This window comes from Bombina bombina, chromosome 2, assembly GCF_027579735.1.
Source record: "Bombina bombina isolate aBomBom1 chromosome 2, aBomBom1.pri, whole genome shotgun sequence".
NCBI lineage: Eukaryota > Metazoa > Chordata > Amphibia > Anura > Bombinatoridae > Bombina > Bombina bombina.
In genome coordinates, this window is record NC_069500.1 from 362,624,950 (window position 1) to 362,644,525 (window position 19,576).

General features: G+C 39.0%; 1 protein-coding gene across 2 annotated transcripts in view; it reads left to right on the top strand.

Moving 5' to 3' along the window:
* The window catches only part of HIP1R (huntingtin interacting protein 1 related), a 533,463-nt gene that overhangs the window by 239,026 nt on the left and 274,861 nt on the right, over positions 1 to 19,576 (top strand). For both annotated transcript variants that reach the window (XM_053701777.1, XM_053701776.1), the window contains 3 exons: positions 4,788 to 4,928; positions 9,663 to 9,724; positions 9,853 to 9,925. In XM_053701777.1, the coding sequence (XP_053557752.1) occupies positions 4,788 to 4,928; positions 9,663 to 9,724; positions 9,853 to 9,925 (276 nt within the window). The remainder of the gene's footprint in view (positions 1 to 4,787; positions 4,929 to 9,662; positions 9,725 to 9,852; positions 9,926 to 19,576) is intronic.

A 19,576-nucleotide genomic window follows, 5' to 3' on the forward strand; every position in this document is an offset into this window, starting at 1 on the left:
TGGGACAAAATCCCTAAGGTTGATGGGGCTTTCTCTACTCTTGCTAAACATACTACTATTCCTACGGCAGATAGTACTTCCTTTAAGGATCTTTTAGATAGGAAAATTGAATCCTTTCTAAGAAAAGCTTACTTATGTTCAGGTAATCTTCTTAGACCTGCTATATCTTTGGTGGATGTTGCTACAGCCTCAACTTTCTGGTTGGAAGCTTTAGCACAACAAGTAACAGATCATAATACTCATAGCATTGTTAATCTTCTTCAACATGCTAATAACTTTATTTGTGATGCCATCTTTGATATCATTAGGATTGATGTCAGGTATATGTCTTTAGCTATTTTAGCTAGAAGAGCTTTATGGCTTAAAACTTGGAATGCTGATATGTCTTCTAAGTCAACTTTGCTTTCCCTTTCTTTCCAGGGTAATAAATTGTTTGGTTCACAGTTGGATTCTATTATTTCAACTGTTACTGGGGGGAAAGGAACTTTTTTACCACAGGATAAAAAATCTAAAGGTAAATTTAGGTCTGCTAATCGTTTTTGTTCCTTTCGTCACAATAAGGAACAAAAACCTGATCCTTCCCCTACAGGAGCGGTATCAGTTTGGAAACCATCTCCAGTCTGGAATAAATCCAAGCCTTTTAGAAAGCCAAAGTCAGCTCCCAAGTCCACATGAAGGTGCGGCCCTCATTCCAGCCCAGCTGGTAGGGGGCAGATTACGATTATTCAAAGAAATTTGGATCAATTCGATTCACAATCTTTGGATTCAGAATATTGTTTCACAAGGGTACAGAATAGGCTTCAAGATAAGGCCTCCTGCAAGAAGATTTTTTCTTTCCCGTGTCCCAATAAATCCAGTGAAGGCTCAAGCATTTCTGAAATGTGTTTCAGATCTAGAGTTGGCTGGAGTAATTGTGCCAGTTCCAGTTTTGGAACAGGGGCTGGTGTTTTACTCAAATCTCTTCATTGTACCAAAGAAGGAGAATTCCTTCAGACCAGTTCTGGATTTAAAAATATTGAATCGTTATGTAAGGATACCAACATTCAAAATGGTAACTATAAGGACTATTCTGCCTTTTGTTCAGCAAGGGCATTATATGTCCACAATAGATTTACAAGATGCATATCTGCATATTCTGATTCATCCAGATCACTATCAGTTTCTGAGATTCTCTTTTCTAGACAAGCATTACCAGTTTGTGGCTCTGCCGTTTGGCCTAGCAACAGCTCCAAGGATTTTTACAAAGGTTCTCGGTGCCCTTCTATCTGTAATCAGAGAACAGGGTATTGTGGTATTTCCTTATTTGGACGATATCTTGGTACTTGCTCAGTCTTCACATTTAGCAGAATCTCATACGAATCAACTTGTGTTGTTTCTTCAAAGACATGGTTGGAGGATCAATTTACCAAAGAGTTCGTTGATTCCTCAGACAAGGGTAACCTTTTTAGGTTTACAGATAGATTCAGTGTCCATGACTCTGTCGCTGACGGACAAGAGACGTCTGAAATTGGTTTCAGCTTGTCGAAACCTTCAGTCTCAATCATTCCCTTCGGTAGCCTTATGCATGGAAATTCTAGGTCTTATGACTGCTGCATCGGACGCGATCCCCTTTGCTCGTTTTCACATGCGACCTCTTCAGCTCTGTATGCTGAACCAGTGGTGCAGGGATTATACAAAGATATCACAATTAATATCTTTAAAACTGATTGTACGACACTCTCTGACGTGGTGGACAGACCACCATCGTTTAGTTCAGGGGGCTTCTTTTGTTCTTCCGACCTGGACTGTGATCTCAACAGATGCAAGTCTGACGGGTTGGGGAGCTGTATGGGGGTCTCTGACAGCACAAGGGGTTTGGGAATCTCAGGAGGCGAGATTACCAATCAACATTTTGGAACTCTGTGCGATTTTCAGAGCTCTTCAGTCGTGGCCTCTTCTAAAGAGAGAGTCGTTCATTTGTTTTCAGACGGACAATGTCACATCCGTGGCATATGTCAATCATCAAGGAGGGACTCACAGTCCTCTGGCTATGAAAGAAGTATCTCGAATACTTGTATGGGCGGAATTCAGCTCCTGTCTAATTTCTGCTGTTCATATCCCAGGTATAGACAATTGGGAAGCGGATTATCTCAGTCGCCAAACATTACATCCGGGCGAATGGTCTCTTCACCCAGAGGTATTTCGTCAGATTGTCCAAATGTGGGGACTTCCAGAAATAGATCTGATGGCTTCTCATCTAAACAAGAAGCTTCCCAGGTATCTGTCCAGATCCAGGGATCCTCAGGCGGAAGCAGTGGATGCATTGTCACTTCCTTGGAAGTATCATCCTGCCTATATCTTTCCGCCTCTAGTTCTTCTTCCAAGAGTGATTTCCAAGATTCTAAAGGAGCATTCGTTTGTTCTGCTGGTGGCTCCAGCATGGCCTCACAGGTTTTGGTATGCGGATCTTGTCCGGATGGCTACTTGCCAACCGTGGACTCTTCCGTTAAGACCAGACCTTCTATTGCAAGGTCCTTTTTACCATCAGGATCTCAAATCCTTAAATTTGAAGGTATGGAGATTGAACGCTTGATTCTCAGTCATAGAGGTTTCTCTGACTCTGTAATTAATACTATGTTACAGGCTCGTAAATCTGTATCTAGGAAGATATATTATCGAGTCTGGAAGGCTTACATTTCTTGGTGTTTTTCTCATCATTTTTCTTGGCATTCTTTTAGAATTCCTAGAATTTTCAGTTTCTTCAGGATGGTTTGGATAAAGGTTTGTCTGCAAGTTCCTTGAAAGGACAAATCTCTGCTCTTTCTGTTCTTTTTCACAGAAAGATTGCTAATCTTCCTGATATTCATTGTTTTGTTCAGGCTTTGGTTCGTATAAAACCTGTCATTAAGTCCATTTCTCCTCCTTGGAGTTTGAATTTGGTTCTGGGGGCTCTTCAAGCTCCTCCGTTTGAACCTATGCATTCGCTGGATATTAATTTACTTTCTTGGAAAGTTTTGTTTCTTTTGGCTATCTCTTCTGCTAGAAGAGTTTCTGAATTATCTGCTCTTTCTTGTGAGTCTCCTTTTCTGATTTTTCATCAGGATAAGGCGGTGTTGCGAACTTCGTTTAAATTTTTGCCTAAGGTTGTGAATTCTAACAAAATTAGTAGAGAAATTGTGGTTCCTTCATTGTGTCCTAATCCTAAGAACTCTAAGGAAAGATCGTTGCATTCTTTGGATGTAGTTAGAGCTTTGAAATATTATGTTGAAGCTACTAAAGATTTCAGAAAGACTTCTAGTCTATTTGTTATCTTTTCTGGTTCTAGGAAAGGTCAGAAGGCTTCTGCCATTTCTTTGGCATCTTGGTTAAAATCTTTGATTCATCATGCTTATGTTGAGTCGGGTAGAATTCCGCCTCAAAGGATTACAGCTCATTCGACTAGGTCAGTCTCTACTTCCTGGGCATTTAGGAATGAAGCTTCGGTTGATCAGATTTGTAAAGCAGCAACTTGGTCTTCTTTGCATACTTTTACTAAATTCTATCATTTTGATGTGTTTTCTTCTTCTGAAGCAGTCTTTGGTAGAAAAGTACTTCAGGCAGCTGTTTCAGTTTGATTCTTCTGCTTATATTTTCAGTTTTTTTCATTTTATGATTTAAACTTTGTTTTGGGGTGTGGATTATTTTTCAGCGGAATTGGCTGTCTTTATTTTATCCCTCCCTCTCTAGTGACTCTTGCGTGGAAGATCCACATCTTGGGTATTCATTATCCCATACGTTACTAGCTCATGGACTCTTGCTAATTACATGAAAGAAAACATAATTTATGTAAGAACTTACCTGATAAATTAATTTCTTTCATATTAGCAAGAGTCCATGAGGCCCACCCTTTTTGAGGTGGTTATGATTTTTTTTGTATAAAGCACAATTATTCCAATTCCTTATTTTTTATGCTTTCGCACTTTTTTCTTATCACCCCACTTCTTGGCTATTCGTTAAACTGATTTGTGGGTGTGGTGAGGGGTGTATTTATAGGCATTTTGAGGTTTGGGAAACTTTGCCCCTCCTGGCAGGAATGTATATCCCATCCGTCACTAGCTCATGGACTCTTGCTAATATGAAAGAAATGAATTTATCAGGTAAGTTCTTACATAAATTTATGTTTTTTCTTCACTAGAGGTGTGGTGGTCAAGAGGTGTTCAATGTCCCTTTAAAGGACCACCCTGGCTCTCCTATTCTCCTGTATTTGGACTTAGATTTCCCCTGATTGTAACCTAACTTATTCTTTTGCAACACTTATTTAAGAGCTAACATCTCTGTTATGGCTGGGGTAGCTGTGATATGTTTTTGTGGATTCTAACATAGGTCTATATGTTTTTATGGAGGCCCTTATTTGCAATGAAAGATTTCATTCAAGCTGCAAGGACATTTGATTTTGCGGTTTTGATTTCATATGTGTGGTATGAGATATATCTATGATGAATCAGTTTAATCTTATTTGAAGTGGTAACCTATAAAAGCCCACCCTATCACCATCATTATATGTTTGTATATATCATATAATTTTGCAGGAGCAGTTCTTTTTCAGTCCAAATAGGTTTTTGTTTTACTTTATGCGAGCCTGCAGGTTTACTAGGGGTATAGATTTGGCAAGGTGTGTTTAAACTGTTGGGAGATTGTCTACTTAAGGACTGCACAAGCGCATACCTGCTATCCTTTTGTAAGAAGTAGCTTAGTCTGTGTGTGATCAGGTAGAACTGTTTTTTTGAAAATATCTTTAAATTTATATGTTTTTAATTTTTGTTTTACAGAATCCCCCCAACTTTTTGCGTGCCTCGGCTTTAGCTGAGCATGTAAAACCAGTGGTGGTCATACCTAATGAGACACCGGACGAAGAGGAAACCCAAGAGTCTCTGGTAGAGATAAGCACAGCTCAGCCAGTGGAACAGCAGGTGACTTATGTTTGTGCAAGTTGCATCATGGCCATTCTTTGAGAACTACAGGGAGTGCAGAATTATTAGGCAAGTTGTAATTTTGAGGATTAATTTTATTATTGAACAACAACCATGTTCTCAATGAACCCAAAAAACTCATTAATATCAAAGCTGAATAGTTTTGGAAGTAGTTTTTAGTTTGTTTTTAGTTATAGCTATTTTAGGGGGATATCTGTGTGTGCAGGTGACTTACTGTGCATAATTATTAGGCAACTTAACAAAAAACAAATATATACCCATTTCAATTATTTATTTTTACCAGTGAAACCAATATAACATCTCAACATTCACAAATATACATTTCTGACATTCAAAAACAAAACAAAAACAAATCAGTGACCAATATAGCCACCTTTCTTTGCAAGGACACTCAAAAGCCTGCCATCCATGGATTCTGTCAGTGTTTTGATCTGTTCACCATCAACATTGCGTGCAGCAGCAACCACAGCCTCCCAGACACTGTTCAGAGAGGTGGACTGTTTTCCCTCCTTGTAAATCTCACATTTGATGATGGACCACAGGTTCTCAATGGGGTTCAGATCAGGTGAACAAGGAGGCCATGTCATTAGATTTTCTTCTTTTATACCCTTTCTTGCCAGCCACGCTGTGGAGTACTTGGACGCGTGTGATGGAGCATTGTCCTGCATGAAAATCATGTTTTTCTTGAAGGATGCAGACTTCTTCCTGTACCACTGCTTGAAGAAGGTGTCTTCCAGAAACTGGCAGTAGGACTGGGAGTTGAGCTTGACTCCATCCTCAACCCGAAAAGGCCCCACAAGCTCATCGTTGATGATACCAGCCCAAACCAGTACTCCACCTCCACCTTGCTGGCGTCTGAGTCGGACTGCAGCTCTCTGCCCTTTACCAATCCAGCCACGGGCCCATCCATCTGGCCCATCAAGACTCACTCTCATTTCATCAGTCCATAAAACCTTAGAAAAATCAGTCTTGAGATATTTCTTGGCCCAGTCTTGACGTTTCAGCTTGTGTGTCTTGTTCAGTGGTGGTCGTCTTTCAGTCTTTCTTACCTTGGCCATGTCTCTGAGTATTGCACACCTTGTGCTTTTGGGCACTCCAGTGATGTTGCAGCTCTGAAATATGGCCAAACTGGTGGCAAGTGGCATCTTGGCAGCTGCACGCTTGACTTTTCTTCTTCTTTTGACCCATTTTGCCAAAGGAAAGGAAGTTGCCTAATAATTATGCACACCTGATATAGGGTGTTGATGTCATTAGACCACACCCCTTCTCATTACAGAGATGCACATCACCTAATATTCTTAATTGGTAGTAGGCTTTCGAGCCTATACAGCTTGGAGTAAGACAACATGCATAAAGAGGATGATGTGGTCAAAATACTCATTTGCCTAATAATTCTGCACTCACTGTAATGTTAAATATATCGGCAGTTATCCGTTAAAACATTTATTGTTACTGTAATGAAATTTCTGCATAGTACCTAAAAACTGTGGTGTAATAGTATGCTCAGAAACAATGTGTTATGCTAGATGAAAATTTGGCAATTACAAAAGATTAATTTGTAGTTTATGTAATTAACCATCCTGCTGGATTTATGTGATGCACATTTTAAGGTAAAAAATTAACACACGTACAAGTTTCAGAGTCAGAAGTAAATAATTGGACAGAAAAGTATGTACTGTAAGTAATGCTGCCTCCTGATGCATAGCAATATCTAGAGACGATGAGAAGCATAAGCACTGTCTTTTTACCTGTTAAGGCTTTATTTACATAGGAAACCACTAACCATAATCCAAAAAATTCCAGGACATTGTTTATTAAGTGAAAAAGGATTGAAACTCTGTATTAGGCGAAAACATTTGCTGTATGTATTTCCATATTAGTACCTAAGAAAGCAACAGTCAGTATTGATTACACTGCGTTATTCAATATTCAGGTTGATTCCACATCTTAAAAAATAAGTTTATAGATAAAATCAGTGTTTTGAGAGAGAATATTTGGGCTAAGGGTCCAGAAACAGGTGGATCACTTAAATTTATGTAAGTCTACCCAAGCAACATCCCTGTTTGGTCAGTCAATACCTTGCTTGAAAATCTTCACAATGCCACCCAAAACATTTTCTTTGAAGCATCCCTGTACTCCCATCATGGAATTCACGGATAGAGCATGATGTTGCAACTTGGCTTACTTAGACATCAGGCTGGCAAAATAACCCCGCATCTGAACTAGCACATGTTCAGTGTTTTGGATCTGCTTGAAGACAGTCAGCCATCATTAGAGCCAGCAGTCTCTTTTTAGATCTGAACAAAATATTCTCCATACATTATTTTGTGAGATAATGTACAAATACAAGTTTAAAAAAAATAAATAATGCAATGTAATCTTAACAATGTAATTATGAGTTAGAAGTAATGTAAGAAGTGAAAGATCTTTGTGCCATTAAAGTGAAAGTCAATCCTAGCGTTTTACAAACCCTAGGATTGACTATTGAAACGAATAAAGGGGACTTTCTTTTGTGAAGTATAAGATACTTCATGTAGAAAGCTCCTTTATTTGATTCAATCGATTGCCGTTTTTAGCTGCTACAGCAGCCCACGGCTAAAACATTTTTTTGCTAAGAGGTGACGTTTTCACTTCTTAGCCAATAGCAGTGCGGTAAATCCGGCTTGGCACCCATGGGAGCCGGATTTACCGCACGGCTATTGGCTAAGAGGTGAAAACGTCACCTCTTAGCCCAAATTTTTTTTAGCCGTGGGCTGCTGTAGCAGCTAAAAACGGCGATAGATTGAAACAAATAAAGGAGCTTTCTACATGAAGTATCTTATACTTCATGAATGAAAGTGCCCTTTATTTGTTTCAGTAGTCAATCCTAGCGTTTAAGAACACTCTTTGCAAAGCTTAGGGTATGTACATCTTTCTATGATGGCTTGTCTCCCGAATGTGTCTGTCTTCATATTTTTATTAAAATACTGCAGTTTGATACATTTGGAAAAAAAAATGAAAATGATTTTACAGAGTAACACTAGAATTTTTTAACCAAAAAATTACATGCTTTTATACAAATACACATGACCTGGTTCTGCAAATTTGGTTAAATGCAATTTAATGAAACTTAATTTCAGGAAAGCTTGGATAGACATTAATTGGTATAAAATAGTTTAATTTTTTTTAAGTAAGTTAACTCTTCAAAAGCAGCATTGCCATGATGTATTTGTGATTGTTCTACTATCTGTTCCATTGCTTCCATAGAGACTACATTAAGAACCTCAAGAAAGGCATTGTCCCACATTGCTCTCTAACATTTTTGTTTTACTATATTTTAAAACAGTGTGATTTGAGATTAAAATTCTCTTTTATGCCCTACACTTGTGAAATGGCTCTAACAACTTCACAAGCTATGATCAACTAAGCTTTATTGATCTTTGTTACTTGTTTGTAGAGAATTTCAGTTCTTGGGATTAGCACTTTTGTAACATGCATTGATTTTTAAAAAATGCTACTGTTTAAAACAAAACATATGACAGTTTCTAAGGGAAATGAAACACACACACACATATATATATATATATATATATATATATATATATATATATATATATATATATATATATATATATATATATATATATAATGAATGACATTAAGCACTGGTTTTCAAACCAGCCCTCAAGCATTCCTAACAAGTCAGATTTTGAGGATCTGATTTAGTAAATATTGATTATTAACCAGCTCTCACCTAAGGTAATCCTAAAAATCTGGTCCGTTAGTGAAGCCTGATAACATGTTTGAAAACCAGTGAGCATTATATTTTTAAAAGCTTTTAAACTTACTTTATTATCAAATATTCTTCATTTCTTTGTATCTTTTGTTGAATGAAAAGCAATGCACTACTGGGAGCTTGCTGAACACAATGACGAGCCATATATGTGCAGCCTCCAACCAGCAGCTAGCTCCCGGTAGTGTATTGCTGCTCTTGAGCATACTTAGGTATGCTTTGCTACAAAAGAGAAAGTTGTTTACAATTGTGTATTCTGACTGTACTGTCATTTTAACTCTTGTGTAGCTGAACATATGGTGGTAAGTTACCAACTGCCGGGGACATCACTTTACACAAGCCCATTGGCACTAGGGACATGCAAGAGAACAGAAAAATCTGTGATTTGTGTTTACCAAAAGCATTGTTGCAAAAAAAATGTGCATTGCAAAATATCTATACAAATTGTAAATGTACTGGTTTAAATGTCAGCTTTGTTTCTTATGTCCCTTTATTTTGTTTTGTGTATCTTTGCATAAATGCCTTTTAGTTTAGAGGCTAACAGCGTGCAAACAACTTTTCTTCTACTTAAACATAAAGTAATAATTTAGTAAAAACTAATGGAATTTATTTTTTTTTTCCAAATTATTCTTCAAGACTCTAACAACATAGCAATTAGACAGCCTTCACAACAAGAGTTTATACCTAAATTATTTTTAGGGATTCAAAAAATCTTATTAAAAACTAGCTGTTTAAATATGATTAGTTTGTACCTGGTAAAATGCCATTATGATTTATATATTCTTGATATTCTTTTTGAGAAAAACTCCCACTTAGAAGGAAGGGATTTTGAAATTGGATATAGATCCTTTATAATAAATACAATAATTACAAAGTATTTTTGTTTACATTTTTTATATAGTTTATCTCAAATGTATTTACCTTTTTGTCTTTCTTACCAGGTTGTTGAAGAACTGTTTCAACAAAACTTGGAACCTCCTAATGGATTTGTAAAAGATGATAGGTAAAAAAATAAAAAAATAAATATATATATATATATATATATATATATATATATATATAAATGCACAGTGAAATATTCAAACATACAATTAAGTGACAGCGTTTCTTATAACTGCACTTTATTTTTAGGGATTTCCAAATTGAAAATCTAAAGAGAGAAATTGAATTACTTCAGGCAGAGCTAGAGAAGATAAAATTGGAGGTATGTTAAACTGAACAATATTCGGGTTGCTTAGATCAGAATTAAACATTTTTTTTCCAACTAGAACTCCTTTTTATACTGGAGATTTTATACCACACCTATTATAATATATTTCAAAACAAACCACTGTGTGCACAAAAAATGGCCTTGGCAAATTTTTGGCCAAATTACTAAAATGCGTTAACACACTCTCATTCATTCATTCATACATACATACATACATACATACATACAACAAACTTTTTCACACATGCACACCTTTACCTACATACAGACATACATGTATATGCACAGATATGGTGTTCATGACATTAATACAAAGATTATATGCAAATAAGCCTACTTTGATCCCCTCTGCTCTCCTGTTTCGCTGTGCACAGTACATTATTAAATCTTGTGGTGACCCCCTAACTTTTTTAAGCATTCCCCTGAGGATCGCAAGCACCCATTTAAGAAGCAGGGGTTTAAATGGCTGACTCAGAATCTCTTTCATGAAAGGTAATATGGAGGACAGGGTGGATAAAAATAATTTTGCAATCAGAATTTTTTAAAGAATTTATTTTTGAGGAAAAATCTATATAAATATAGTTACATTAGAGTCCAAAGGTTATTCATTATGAGTTATAAAGTTTTTGTTTGTTTGTTTTTTAAATAAACTTTATTGGTCATATTGGCGATACAGAAAGCAATAAGACATCCATTTATGTAATGAACATTATGAACATGTTATAATATGCAAACATAAACATGGAAACTTAAATGTATACTCATTGTTCTGGGAAGGCTTCTATGAGTAGATGTACTTGGTCTGTTTGTCAAAGTGATTCATAAGTAGGGATATGAATCCGGTTTATGAGACATTGCTCATCCCACCTAAGTATATGATATGACTGCTCATCCAATGCAACAAATTATTTTTGCTTGGGGTGAAAAGGAAGGGGGTAGAGGGTGGAGGGGAGGGAGGAATGATACTGAGGCATCGGTCGTAGAGGGTTTTTGTTGCTCATCTCTGGTAATCTGTCATAGGTGAAACCAAAAGGAGTAAATCAGTAATGGTCAGATTGTTATTGGTTTGGCCGTTATCTCTAATGCGAAGGGTATCTTGTGCGGTTTCCCATATGAATTTAACATTAAAAAAAAAATCTAGTTTATTACGTCTAAGGTAACAGTATTCTTCTAGTACTAAGAGTTCATCGAGATCATCCTTCCACATTTTGTAAGTAGGTGGTTCAATTCATTTCCTGTTGCGGGCTATTAAGAATTTGGCCGCGTTTAGGCATATCTGTAAAAGTAGAGACCTTTATATTACAGGGTATTTTTGGGAAGCCGTTTAAAAGAGCTATTTCTGGGGTCAGTCTAAAGTTGTTGTCTAAAACTAGTTGTAGATGTCTTTCTATGTTTTCCCAGTATGTGTGGATAGCCTTGCAGTGCCACCATATATGAAGGAGACTACCCGCAACTCTGCATTCTCTCCAGCAGTCCCCAGAAGTGTTAGGGTATATTAGGTTCATCCGCATGAGGGTTAGATACCAGCGCATTAGGATTTTGTAATTAAGTTCTAATATTTGGGGAGAGGTGGAAGACTTACAAGTGTTATTGAAGATCTGGTCCCAGTCTTTGTCCAATAATTGTATGTTTAACTCCCCCTGCCATCGTGAAATATACGTTGGGGTTGTATCGTGTGGTTTAGATAGGATTAATCTGTGGGATAGTGATATTGGGCTTTTTACTGTGTTTTTGTTGAAGCAGAAGATCTCAAATGGTGTCAGTGGTCTGAGGATATCTGTGCTGTAAGTTGAGTTTTTTATAAAATGAGACAATTGTGCATATTTGAGCAAGCTTGTGAATCTTCCACTAGAAATCTCAGCAAGCTGATGTCTATCCTTTAGTTTGCCATTCTCTAGGAAAGTTGCTAAGGGGATAGTGTGGTCCCAATCGCTTGATCGTTGTATACCTGTCAGGGTGCCAGGAATCGGACTGAGACGAGAAGTGTAAAAATAATCACACCTTTATAAATAATAAAAAGTCTACAAGTCAAACATCAAGCCAGGAGTCTAAGCCAGAACTGGTAGACGAGCCGAGTCAGGGGCCAAAGCGAATAGTTAGACGAGCCGGAATCAGGAACAAGGAGAACAGCAGAGTCGGGAACAAGCCAGAGATCAGGAACCAGGAGGGACATCAGACAGCCAGGTAATACACAGGAACTGGAACACAGGAACTCACAAACAGGTCTGAGACAACGCAAGGGCAAAGCATACTGAATAGAGGCCCTTTAAATAATAAGTGATTACATTGCAATACTGAGACTGCACCCTGTCTCACACGGATGATGTACACCTGTCCGGCCATAAGAGGGCGTGCAGGAAATGAGCAGCATCAGACACTCTGCACTAGATTCAGTAAGAGGTGAGTAAAATGGCTGCCAGCAGCACATGGCAAACAAAGCAGGGAAAAAACCCTGACAATACAGCTGTCCAAGCCACCTGTTAAATCTGTGTTTACAGGAATGGGAAATAAAGGGGATCTGTTCGTTGTAATGTGTATGGTAGTGAGTTTTACTTGGTCCCATGTGTGGAATAGGTGCCTGTGAATCTCTAATTGGTAACATGTGGTAGGTCTCAGTTCCTTTTAGACCCAGCATAATGCCCCTACTTGAGGGACTTTAAGTATGTTTGAGTCAATTGCTACCCATGCTTTTGAATGTTCAGAGCAGTGCCAGTCGAGCACTCTTTGAAGTGTGACTGCTTTAAAGTAGTTATGTATGTTTGGGAGTCCAAGGCCTCCATCTCTGGTAGATCTATATGTTATTTCTATTTATCCTGGGTCTACTCTTACCCCAAACAAAATAGTTTATTTGTTCCTGTAGTCTCTTAACATACCAGTTTGGTAAGTGTATTGGTAATGTCTGTAGTATGTTTAAAATTCTGGGGAGAGTTGTCATCTTTATGGCCTGTATGCGTCCCCACCATGAGATTGGTTTGTCTCTCCCCCAATGTTTAAGGTCCTTCATGGTATTGTTTCATAAGGTATTATAATTTGTCTTGAAGAGTAGTGTGTGGTTGGGGGTTAAATAGATCCCTAAGTATTTTATTGCGTCTTTTTGAAGTTTAAGGGGACAAATGGAGTTTAGAGATTTGAATTCTAGTTCGGGCATAGAGATATTGAGTATTTCTGATTTTTGTAGATTAATTGTGAAGTTGGAGAAAGTGTCAGATCTATCTATTTCTGTTAAGATCTTGGGTATGGATTCGGCGGGAGATGTAACCGTGAACAAAATGTCATCAGCATACTTTGAAATTATGTGGACCTATTTTTTTAGGAAGTAGTCTATACGTGAGTATTGTGCCCAGGGGTACGAGTAAAACGTGTAATTACGCTGTTTAGAATGTTGTAATCTCCATGGATCTGTGAGACCTAGTTGTTTAAATTCTTGTAGTAATATGTTAGGGGGTCTGGAGGCAGAATGTGATCTTGGTGTTGAGGAGTCCAATGATGGATCTAATGTAACGTTTAAATCACCACCGACTATTAAGGTACCTTTTCTAGATTCCTGAATTAGTGCTAATGTTTTTTTGAAAAATGTTGCCTTATTAGAATTGGGAGTGTAAATGTTAGCCAGAGTTACTGGCCTGTTAAATAGTATTCCTACAAGGATCAAAACCCTCCCGTTGGTGTCAGTAATCTTATTGAGACATTGGAAGGGTGCATGTTTGGCAAATAGAATTCCCACCCCACATTTTTGTTGTTAGAAGAGTTAAAGTGGCTCTCAGTAGATGTACACTTTGGTTCCAGATTATTTTTTAAATGGGTTTCTTGAATGAAAACTATTGTGTTTTGGCAAACCAATTTAGTACTACAGCTCTTTTAGTGGGGGAGTTGAGTCCCTTGGCATTTTGGGGTATCAGTGTTATAGTGCGACTACCCATTGATGTATAGTTTGTGTGTGTCGTTTTTTGTCACCAGAGTGTGGCTCACCTGAGAATTGGTTTTGGGTGTTCGAGGTGTACCTCTCCACAACCAATACCCCAATGTGGAGGGTTAGGGAAGTAGAAGGGATGAGGACAAATAGGAGTACATCATAGCTTGTTTTTGATATTCTGTAACAATGGAGTAAGACAAAGTTGAATTTAAACAGTGTAAAAACAACAAAAAACATCAACATTTGAGAAGAATGTAGTGCTAAAGTTACTTGTTCACTGAACATTGTAAGAAAGAAATGAAATGCACTAACTTACAATGAGATGTGATGAGATGAAATGAAGTAGAATGAAATGTTATTAAATGGGGGAAAATAATTCTATGTATTTGCAACAATCAATAAGGAAAGATGCTGTAATTAGGCCTAAGCCTAAAAACTGTTCCAATTAAAGGTGGACCAGGGAAAGAGCATTCCTTTAAAAGTTATTGGGAAACATTTGTAGAGGTTTCATAGAGACCTTGGTATGTCTTTCATGTTGGAGCCACAGGGGTTGGCTGTACAGTAGTGGCTGAAGCTGCGTTTCCTGTGGACCGTCGTCCAAGTGGGTTTTTGGGATTTAGGTAGTGGTAGGTCCTTAGATAAGTGGGTGGTGGATGTTTTGGCTACCTTAGGTAGCCAAGGTTGTGGTATTCTGAGTTGATTGCAGAACTGTTCTATGTCATCCGGCTCCTGACAAACTGCCACCTTGTTATCTTTTGTGGCTTTTATTGAGAAAGGGAAACCCCATCTATATGGTATGTGCAAGTCTCGTAGATGCTGAGTTAAGTAACAAGCGTCTTTTCTTTTTGCTAGGGTGAGTGCACTTAAATCAGTGTAGATCTGGATGATTTCGCCATTCCAGGTGACAGGTGCTTTTTTTACTAGCCGCTATCATTATCTTCTCTTTATCACTGTAGTTGTGGCACCTGAGAATATCTCTTGGCGGCGCAGTGTCTATTGGTCTGGGCATCAGAGCTCGGTGTGCTCTGTCCAGTTTCATTTGGGTGTTGTCTTCTATGTCTAAGAGGTAGGCAAATAATTTCTGTAGGTATTCTGGGATCTGGTCTTGTAATATTTTCTCAGGAACTCCTCTTCGTAGATTTTGTCGGCGGCCTCTGTTGTTGAGGTCCTCGATTTGTGATTGTAGGTGTGTGATAAGAGGATTGCTGTTGTAATTGTATAGCCATGGAGTCTGTAGTAGTGTTTTGTTCTTCTAGTTGGTGGACCCTTTGACCGAGATCTTGTATGTCCTTCTTAACCTCTGATAGGCCTTCCTTGATTAGATGCCCTACTTGGGTCAAAAATTTTGTGAAGTCTTCTTTGGTAGGTAGGGAGCGCAGATCAGCTCTTGTTAGTGGGCCGTCATCCTCAGAGGTGTGGTGTAGCGTTGTCTTCTATTTAGTCTCCTTTTAAAGTAAGTGTTCATTTTCATAGAAGGTGTAAGAGTTGCTTTTGCACCCTTATCTAGTTTTGAGCTTCGTCTAGAGGCCATCTAGACGGAAGGTTGGTGTCCACCTTTTGATAATGAGTGTTGTACAAATTTCAGGACTTGCGTTATACACTCTCAGGTCAGTATGTGGATTTCTTTCACGGAGTAATTTATTTTGGCAGGTTTTCAAATTGGTCCAATCTGTGTCAGGGATGGTGCTTTTTTAATTTTTTTTTTAATCTGTTTTTGTGTTACTCCTGTGTGCTGAGGTTAGTTTGTTGTGTTTAAAGGGAGGTTTGTCTGGTGGTGCCACTAGCCAAGGTATGATGATTATATGCTTATAGCCCTCTTTTATATTGTGAGATAATTGCTCTGTAATTAGCTGCTGTGCCACGTGGCGTATCTATGCTATCACTGTGGGGTATTAATTGTTCTTCTCCCTCTGTGGCTTGCTGTAGACTATGGCCTCAAGGAGGTCTGTGTAAGTATGAGGATCCACCTTATGGAGCTGTATATCCTGTTCCATACATGGGTCCTGGCTGTGTGTCTGTGGTTCCCTATGGACTAGCAATCCCTGGGTCTCTGTGGTGGGAACTCTCCAGGGCCGCCTGCCTTATTTTGCCATGTGTCATGGCTGCTATGTTGTGGTGCGGCACTTACTTTATGTGCAAGCCGCAAGTTTGCAGCTGTCTGAATGTGGCTGTCTAATTGTGGGTTGCTGGCTGCAGTGATGCACTTCAATCCCCAATTCAAGGCTCTTTCTAGGCGCCGAAAGGAGGTATTGCCGCAGATTGTGGCCGTTAAGATGGCGGCGCTGATCCGACTGATTGGTGGGCCATAGTTGCGTGGTGCATCTGTATGTTTGTCTTTGAGGCTTCCCAGGGAGTTCCCCGCTGTGCCTGGATGCTGTGTGGGCGGTTGGTGGTTTAAAACAGTGTCCCGGTCTCCTCCTTAGCTGTGCTCCCTGTGATTGTGCGTTCATGGAGCTCTCACTTATCCGGTCATGCCGTTTCTCGGCCGGCTCCGCCCCCCCCCCCCATAATGACTAGTTTTTAATGCTTTAGTTTTAGATGCTTGGTTTTGCAGTTCTCAAGACTTTGTATCTTTAGAAATAACATGCCCTTTCTTCTCAGCAAAAATGTTATACAATAAGGCGGTGTGTCCGTTGCGTCGTCCATACTGGATGCAAAAATGAGAGCTCCAGAATCAATCTAAATAAACCGCCAATTATATGGGAATCGGGGTGGCATCAACAGAAATTAATCCTAGGATTGGAGCTAGGAGAAGCTACTGCACCTGTAGACACCACTATTTTACTGATCATCTCAACTGGAGCCCTAATCCTGGCCATTTAAGAATTAGGTGGCAGCCTTCTAAAATCTCCCCCAGTCACCCGGGTAAAGCAGTGAATGTCTGCTATCCACTTCTACAACCGCCTTCTGGTCTTATTATGGATCGGCAAGCCTTTGAACAAACCATTAAAGGTCTATTGGAAGACCTTGAACAGAAAATGCGGGAATGCTTTGATAACCTCAATCAGCTACTACTAGTAGAGGGCACTGCAGGTGAAGCAAGATTATGGGAGAGTGGGGACGGAGTTCTGTTTGAAGTGCCTGCACAGAACGCTGCTTTTCTTTTTAAAGACACAATGAGTCCACGGATTTCATCCTTGTGGGATTACGCCTCCTGGTCAGCAGGAGGAGGCAAAGAGCACCACAGCAGAGCTGTATATATAGCTCCTCCCTTCCCTCCAACTCCAGTCATTCTCTTTGCCTGTGTTAGTGATAGGAAGAGGTAAAGTGAGGTGTTAGTTATAGATTCTTCAATCAAGAGTTTATTATTTTTAAAGTAGTGCCAGAGAGTGATACTTTGTGCTAGGGTGTAGTCTAGACCAGATCAGTCTCTACAGTAGAGCATTTGGTGGCTTTAAAGCAATAGGAACTGGTGGGACATAATTCTCACTGCGCCTCCTATACATATTTGCTGCCCTAATCCAGATAGCCTAAGCACATTTAACTCAGGCTTATCTTATTCCACATGGCACAGCATTCAAGGTAAGTGCTGACTTTATTATTTCTGGGGACACATTCTCTCAGAAGAAAGTGAGCACTACACTGCATACAATCACATGTCAAGGGCTAAGATAAAGATTAGGCTCTTTATTGTGATGGGACTGTGGTCTCTTCTTGAGCAGACACTGGGGCTGGATGGAATCAGTGGTATTTTAATCCTGGTGGTTTTGACATTAATATGCCGACCGGGAGGCTGCTAACTTTCCTAGTGACAAAGAGACAGTAAACAGACAAAGTGGCTCTAATTATTTTATGGGGATTTCGCCATAATCAGTCTAGAGCGCAGGTCTTATTTTATTATCCAACTTGGTTTGAATTTTTATACCAGTTAGGGGTTATTCATATGTTTTTTACATGGCTATGACGGCTCAATCTTTATTAATTGATGCGCCCCGATGGCTGGTGCTCTGGTGTGTTTACTGTTCCAACGGCTCCATTTTTTTCTATTGGCCGCCCGGGAGTTCCAGATTGATACGCCCATGATGGGCGGAGGCTACGCTACGTCACTCTGAAGACAGTTTGCTCGCCTTTTTTTGTGTACAGTCCCGGTATTCTACTCCTTACTCACGACGCCCACGTAGGGTGGAGCTTGTTTGCATGGCGCCAAATGTTTGAGCGTCCCCTTTCAAACACTTCCGACTATCGGAAGGAGTGGGGGAAATCTTGTGTGTGCGCTCAGTGATTGCCACTTCCTCTCTATCTCTTCCGGTATCGGAAGGATAGGAGGTTTTTCTTTACTGAGTTTTTGCGCTTCAGATAGCGCTATTGTATAGTCAGTATGTGGCAGGCGAAGGTGTACTGAGGGAAAAGGATCAGTACCGGTGGTTATGTGTGACATATGGACATAACCCTTGGTTAATAAAATATCTGCCTTATTAGGTGTTAGATTTATTGAGGTGCTGTTTAAAAGATTTTATAACCACACATGCTGTGCCTGGCGGTTCCTCACAAACTCCATCTGGAGTTGCTACACAAAACATTGCGTCCTTTATGGCATATCAATTTTTTTTAATGGTGTAACATTTATTTATAATTGTTTAAAAAAAAATAAAAAAAATGTTACCTTTTAAAATTTAAAGAGACGGTAACGTTTTTTTATTAACTTTTGTTGCAAAAATTATGTTGATTGGTTTAATTCATCCTTGTGATTTAGGATGGATTTTGAGCACACAAAAATTAACGTTACTTTTAACATTTAAAGAGACAGGGACATTTTTGTATGTGTAAAATATTTTTTTATTTTTTATTAAAAATGTATGTATTGCTGTCTAGAAGTCTGTTGGCAATGATCAATCTCTGCCACACTCTCCTACTATAGTGTCCCTCTAAACTTTGTGGCCACATGCAGTGACCTGCGCTTCCTTTCTCACTCCACCCGGAGTTGTTCTGCATTCATACATTATATGTTTTTCCCACGAGAAAAAGGTATTATTTTCAATCATGTAGAATTGAAACTTAATTAAGTAGTTTCTATTCCGAATGGTTCTTCCCTGTTACCTAAAAGCGGAAGATACTTCGGGATTGCCTGAGAGAGAATTATCATACTCAGATGGAACATTATTTAATTTGATCCTGAGGTTTTTTCTTTCAGTTTTTAGCTTGCTCACCTCCATTTGTTACTTTAGGAGGTTTTAGCTACCCTGGGTGACTCTGGCGTTACCGGTGTTAGTGTTCATGCTGCGTCCAGCAAGTTGTAAAGAATGGAAACAGCCAGCTGCAGTAGCCTGATGGTTAGCTAGCGGAATGTTTGCAGTTTGCAACCAGCTGCAGCTATTCACTGCATGGAGGCTGGGCAATCATTCGCTAGGGTGGAAGGAGTAGTTTCCAGCTTAAGATAAGAGAACTACTATACCCTTGGAGGATAGTTGGGTTTTTCAAAGATCCTAGGGACGAAAATTAGAAAAGAGATGTACACCAGGGGTTTACAATGGTAACCAGTGGTGTAGTTTGCTAATGTCATTGGTATGACAGCATTTTGGTTTGATGTGTTGTCTGATACTATTACATCAGAAACTCACCTGTATAAAATCCAGGATAGGATATAGGCTTTCAAATTCTTGCCTTGAGGTTATCACAGGGGAGCGTAGGTTTCATGTTTCTCTGTCGTAGCTCACTGAGCCTTATGATTAGAGCCTTGTTAGACAGATGTATGCTCCAAGTAAAAAAATAACAAATCTTTATAAGAAGGTTTT